We start from the raw sequence: 6,432 nt of genomic DNA on the forward strand, positions 1-6,432 counted from the left end.
CTACGATGGCAGCGCTTAATTCTCGGTGAATTATAGGCAACCTGCAATGCTGTTTGGTTTGGCGCCATCTAGCGACTGAAGCAAAATTTATTGGGTACCCGAGGGAGTGGCGGCTGCATTATTCAAACGTGAGCTTTTACTCTCGTGGCGCCGCTTAGCTTGGTGTCTAAAGCACGAAATACTGGGTATCCCAGGACGCCGTGATCGCGTAACATGCCAGTACAGCGGAAGCTACTGCCCTGGCGGGCCAATGGGGACGTGACTGCGTATCACCGGAGCGCGCCTCTGCTCCGAAGAAGCATCAGGCTTTTCGCTGCGTCATGCTCCAATATGTGTGCGTTGCTCTCGTATACGTCGCGCATTTCGAAGCCTTCGGCACGCGGTGTGGGGCTTATCGTTCACCCTTTGCCAAGTTACAAGGAGACAGGGTATAACCGTGGGCTCTCACTCTGCCGGGCCACCTGGCCATTGCCGGCTGCCTATACCAACATCACGTTCACGAAAGTATGCACAGGCATTTTATTTCTATTTTTTAAAGCCTAAACCAAAAAAAAAAAAATAATAAAACAAAAAAAATGTGTTTACCGGCGATGTAGATATTTAGATAATGAGTTCATTTGAACCATCGTGTTTTCAATGACGGCCCAGTTTCTTTTATTACACAGATATAGATGACATGTCATGACTATACAACTGGTTGCACACATTATTTTGTCTGACTTCGCCGGTGATTTCATGGGAAACACTGACGGTTCTTTCGCAAATTCAAAGTTACAGTTATTTATATCCGTGTCAAATTGCACTCTGAAATATATCGTAGGCTTGGGAGTAAGCTGTTTCTCTGCCCGAGACACAAAGTAGTTTTATGCTGAATACAGCTCAATCTTCTTCCAGTACTACCTAAAAACCATTTGGTAATAGCAAAAAAAAAAAAAAATCAAACCTCGATTTGTTTTAATTTTTATCATATTTTTGGATTAAAAAAACAGAGGAAAACGATAGAAGTCACAAATAATTAACTTAACGCTTAATTCATTCATAAAACAACATGCCATAACATAAACAAAGTTATATATATATTTTTTAATCTAGATGATTTGGTTAGCTTTTGAGTTTCTCTCGCAACAAGTTTCTCTCGCAGCTCCTATCATGAATCTTACCATCGAAAATTGCCATTTGGGTCGAATTTATTTTTACAAAATGTCATTAAAGTGATCATATTCATCGTGACGCCTGTGTTTCGTTTTCTGCCGTCAGAGGGCTCATATAAAAAAAGCTGAAATAAATTCAGGTAAACAAAGCAAGGCAACATGTTGGAGCTGAGGGACCCCAGCGTGGGTGCATTCTGAAAAACAAATGTTAGGACTTGATGGTCCTAAGTAATAGCTAGGGTTCAGAGTTTTTGATTTAAACCGATAAAAACCTAAAAAAGTACGCAAAATCTATTTTCTGAAATTCGGTTTTAACCGAAAAAGGTAAGTTTTTAGGTTCGGGATTTTCAATTCAAACCGACAAAAACCGATAAAAGTTCATCGAATTCGTTTTCTAAAATAAGTTTTAACCGGAAAAGGTTACTTTGACCTTCCAGTCGTACCGCAGAGCCGTGGCGAAAAAGCGGAACGACAGTGTGTATCGAAACGTGTCCGAATGTATGAGATACACGGACGGCATCACGACGTTTTGGTTTAATGTGCACATCATCGATCGGAACGTGAACTCCGAAATGCCCCGTGACTTCGCCATGTACGAACGTGTTTTCAAACTTCTTGTAAAAAAGACTGACTTCATGCAAGCTCTGTATGTTGTGCTGTGCTTCAAAACGTCGCACCGTGCCTTTTTTGGCGGTAACAATTAGATGATTGGCCGATTTTGCTCAGGCAGCGCTTCATCTCCTCGGCCTGCCAGTGTCCAGTGTTAGTACTGAGAGGCATTTTCAAAGTTGCAGGGATATATTAACAGGAAACAAAGGGTGCGGATCAAGGAGGGGAACCTGGGAAAGTACATGTGTGTGTACTATAATACGATCACGTAATCCTGATGTACAGAAGGTGAAGTTCCATATTTGTTTGGGCATAGCTAGGCTTCATGTCTGACTTGTTTGTACGTCTGTGTTTTTTTTTTCTTATTTCTTTTACAGTTACACACATTTGCCGAATAAAGTGTCCATTTAATTTTCAATGCATCTGTGCCGTTATTCTTGCAATGATCACAAGTATCAGAGCTACAAGGATTATCTGATCCGTTGTCCGTAGGTGTTTATTTTATATTCACTGGAAAAAAAAACGGTAAACCATTCTGGGCATAAATATACGCCGAAAAAAACGGAACATTGGATTTTAAAATGAACACCAAAAAAGTACGTCAAATTTTGTAAAACTAGAAACCGAAAACGCGGAACCTTAGCTATAACGGTTCCTTCTCGTGTAAAACCAACACTCATGAGAGAAAAAAAAAAATGCAAAAAGGAAATTTCGCATGACCCATGTGTTTCCACAATTCACGAGAAACACCTCGGACGTATTTAGGGTGCCTCATTAGAAATAAATCCGTTTGAAATTTCTGGAGTATCTGTTCTTTGCATCTACTTCTTTCTCCTACACCTCAGGCTCTGTTACGAATCTTTTTTCTTCTAACTTTACCATGGAAGTTTAATGGTTGTGGAATTTTAAAAAGTAATATATTTTATTGTTCTTTGTGCCACGAACAATTCCTGCTCAATTCTTCATTTAATTCTGTGTTTCTAGCTGGTGCAGAACATTCTGTGGCTTGTATCTTTTGCCTTATGGACTTTCGTCATTTTCGTCACGTATCCGTGGAACAATGGAACTACACCAGACGACGTCACTGCCGCACTTTTTGGAGGGTTCCACCGCACGCTCTGGGCGCTCGCGTGCTTTTGGCCTTCGTACGCATGCGCCACTGGCCGAGGAGGTATGTCCATTTTTTTTCAATCACGTACTCTTTCTGTGGTAAGAATTAAAGTCGAAAACATATATAACAGGACTTGACGGAACTTGACCTCAACGTCACAAACACTGGCAATAAAGCAGAGGGCTGCAGATTGTAGACTCTTGCATGCATATTTCTTCAAAACTTTGGCTCTTGGCCAATTATGAATCGCGAATAAGCTGAGTGTCGTACAAACCTTCCTGTTTAAGAACAAACGATTTCGTAGTCACTTTAAACAGAAATAATAAAAAGACAAAAGAAGCCAGAGCAATTTAAACTGACTGGGAACATTCGCTCGCTTCATTTTCAACAACAAAAGTCATTTTTTTTAAGAAAAGAAAAACAAAAAAAAATATTGACGGCACGCTAGACGGACGGGACGGGACGGTCATAGTCATTGATAACTTGAGAAATGCGGGGCGTGCCACCACCAAGCGGCTCATTATTGCTTTGCAGCTAGTGTGCTTTCTTGATAAGCCGATAATAACAAGAAACGTGTAAGGAAGCGACAAGCGTGAACATACTAATGCAATGCCCCGCATGTATTTAGCTTCCATCGACTCTATAGAAACACTGAAGAGCTTGACAAGTTCATGGTGGACCTTGGCCCTGAACAGTCCCATGTACTTGTTGCGCTGAGCTTTTGTAGCAAGGGCAACGGTTTTCTCTTAATTGAGTAACCGTCAGTTTAATACACCAAGGGCCTGAATTGTTCTGTTGACGCTTTTTGTTTCGTGATCATTGTTTGGCGGCGTTCTGGTCGGCTGGTGCCAAAACCTCGCTGACTGCGGAGCGCGAATGAGTTGCCCCGGACTCGTCACGACTCGTGTTTCTTTAGTTGACAGGAACTCGGTTTGACCACGTGCTGCGTGTTACCTACCAGCCGCATATACCCTGGCGGTCACTGAACGGTGGCTCCGACGGTGGGCTCCGAACTCGTACAAAGGATTTTCGATCATATTTGATTTCACGAGATGTTTAAGTACACTCCTGTTGCGTTTAGTTAAAATGGAAATGTTTAAAATTCAAGTTGCGGGGGGATATTTGTTTTATGTTTTCTACCTCGAAAAGAGATAACACAAAAGTTACTTCATGCGCTGGTTACTCCACCCAATATATGGCGCTTCTATGTCGGCAGTAATTTGCGAAATAAAAAATGAAAGCCGTTTACGATTCCCTGTAACGCCGGATTAGAGCGCAGCTCTTGAGGAGGAGGTGGGAAGCGTACTCCTTGAGGTCAAGTGACATCAGAGGGTGTCGTGTGACGTAAGGGGACTCACCTGACCTCGGGGGGAGGGGGTCACGTAACCTTGGGGTGGCGGGTCACGTGACCTCAGGGGGAGTCATGTGGCGTCAAGGGGGGGGGGGTCACGTGACCTCGGCAGGGTCTGTTGACGTCAGGGGGTCACGTGACTTCAAGGGGTCACGTGACCTCAGGGGGTCACATCAGGGGGCACATAACCTGGGGGGGTCACGTGACCTGGGGGGTCACGAAACCTCGCGGTTACGCCGACGGCGACGGCGACGCCGACGCCGCTCGAGCCGGAAACGGGCCCCTAAGAGCTGCGCTCTAAAACAAATTCACGATTTGAAAATCGCAATTTATCTTGGTTAGATCATATATTTATATGTGCAACTCATCCTAGCGCACTTTCAGTCGGAAAGACGCAAACGTCTTGTACTCGAACAGGGATGCATCTTTTAGTTGTTGACCAGTAATATAAACAGTGAAAGTCCATTTGAAACGAGTACAATAACGAGGCGCAGCATCTTATTCTACTCTGTGAGCAACGACCACATTGCTTCTACATTGTTTAATCTGGGGTGCAGCTAACCTCATATTTTCACCCCATTCAAAATCGAGGAAGTCTGATTATCTATTGCACCACTTCAATTGCCAGCAGCATAACCCGTTCATTCGTTAAAACTGAGCTATGACGCCGAGATTTGGTTTTTGGTTTTTGCACGCATTCCCACTACATTATAGGGATGCGCGCCTGAAATAGTAACCAGTAAAGATGTCAATTATCATCGTGCCTAAATAGCAGAGTTCTTATCCAAATGTAAAACGAAGAACCACCAAGGTTAGTTTAGAATTATAATTCTAGCTATTTATTTCATTGCGCAGTTTATAACATTTATATGTATAATTCGTGTTAAGGTGAATATGACCCCTTATGGTATTTAAGATTTTAAGGATATATGGTCTACCCAAATGCAGTCCTAAACAACACAAGTCAAACCTTGACGAAAAAGTCATTAGTAAGGTGATCCGTAGAAAACAAATATATTATGTCCTCTACAACTTGCAACGCCCCATCATATATTTCCGAACATTTGTAATGACTAATTTTATTTTAAATCAATAGGCCTCTTGTACAAGTTTCTCGGCTGGAACCTCTTCGTGACATTGTCTCGGCTTACTTACTGCATATACTTGGTTCATGGACTCGTTTTCTATCTCCGTTCGATGCGAGTCAGAACTCTGATACAGATGGATGAATTCTTCCAAGTGAGTATCTTCGGTTGAAGCACTATTGGTGTTCAAGTCCGAATTTTAATATCATATCACGCAGATTAGCAGTATCAAACTTTTGTTACTTGGCTGGCCTATATAATCTTGCCCCCTCTCTATTGACTCGACATCTGTGATATAAAATGTCACTTAAAATACTGGAAATATCCTACATTGACAGTTTTCGCTAAGAATGTTTGCGTCACACAATAAATCTTTTAGGTCTCGCGATGTTTGGTGCCTGCTAGCTACAACAGCGTTTTATGATGGAAATAATGCAGCATTATCCGGTTTTGGGTACTACGTTTTGGTTTCTTCGTTTTCAGTTCCTTCTGGCTGCTGGAGTTTTTACTGTGAGCATCTTCTTCGCCTACTTAGTTCACCTGATGGTCGAGGCACCCACGCTGCGTTTCGAAAAGATGATACTCGATCGACCAACACGACTGAAGTCAGAAACGAATGGCAGACACAGATCCGAAGACAAGTTGGAGAAATCACAGCTATGATCCAAGAAACCACTGGTCCAATGCTGCAATGCTCGTTTTTAATGACATGCGTGTCATCCTTTCATCTCGTTACTTTTCTTGCAGTGAGTTTAAAAACAAGCAACACCAACGTTACATGATGATCAATGCCGTTTTCTTTGGCAAAGAAATCTGCTCTTTTGGCTTGTGGAAGCTGTTAACATCTATTTGCTTCACTGACGCCTAGCTCCTGGTTAGCACATTTGGCAGAATGTGCTAACCAGGAGCCGGGTTATGAATAAATCCTGGTATCGAAGCCCGGTCCAAGTTAATTTTTCGGTCGTGCACCATTCATCGTACGGCTCGAGTTTCTCTCGTATTTATAAAAGAATACATTTATTTTGTAATGCATATTTTCCACTTTAAGCATTCTGGGCTACTAGTGTGAACCGGTGAGATTCGAAAAATGACACACGAAGGAGGCGAAATCAATGAAAATTACCT

General features: G+C 42.4%; 1 protein-coding gene across 4 annotated transcripts in view; it reads left to right on the plus strand.

Moving 5' to 3' along the window:
* The window catches only part of LOC120841597 (nose resistant to fluoxetine protein 6), a 31,199-nt gene extending 25,170 nt beyond the window's left edge, over positions 1-6,029 (plus strand). For 3 of the 4 annotated variants that reach the window (XM_040212522.3, XM_040212523.3, XM_040212524.3), the window contains 3 exons: positions 2,745-2,931; positions 5,319-5,461; positions 5,791-6,029. In XM_040212522.3, the coding sequence (XP_040068456.1) occupies positions 2,745-2,931; positions 5,319-5,461; positions 5,791-5,970 (510 nt within the window). In that variant the 3' untranslated portion in view covers positions 5,971-6,029. The remainder of the gene's footprint in view (positions 1-2,744; positions 2,932-5,318; positions 5,462-5,790) is intronic. The other variant, XM_040212521.3, reaches the window with a different exon arrangement.
* The last annotated feature ends 403 nt before the right edge of the window (positions 6,030-6,432 follow it).

The sequence above is a fragment of the Ixodes scapularis genome, unplaced genomic scaffold (genome assembly GCF_016920785.2).
Source record: "Ixodes scapularis isolate PalLabHiFi unplaced genomic scaffold, ASM1692078v2 PGA_scaffold3__209_contigs__length_174095766, whole genome shotgun sequence".
Classification (NCBI taxonomy): Eukaryota; Metazoa; Arthropoda; class Arachnida; order Ixodida; family Ixodidae; genus Ixodes; species Ixodes scapularis.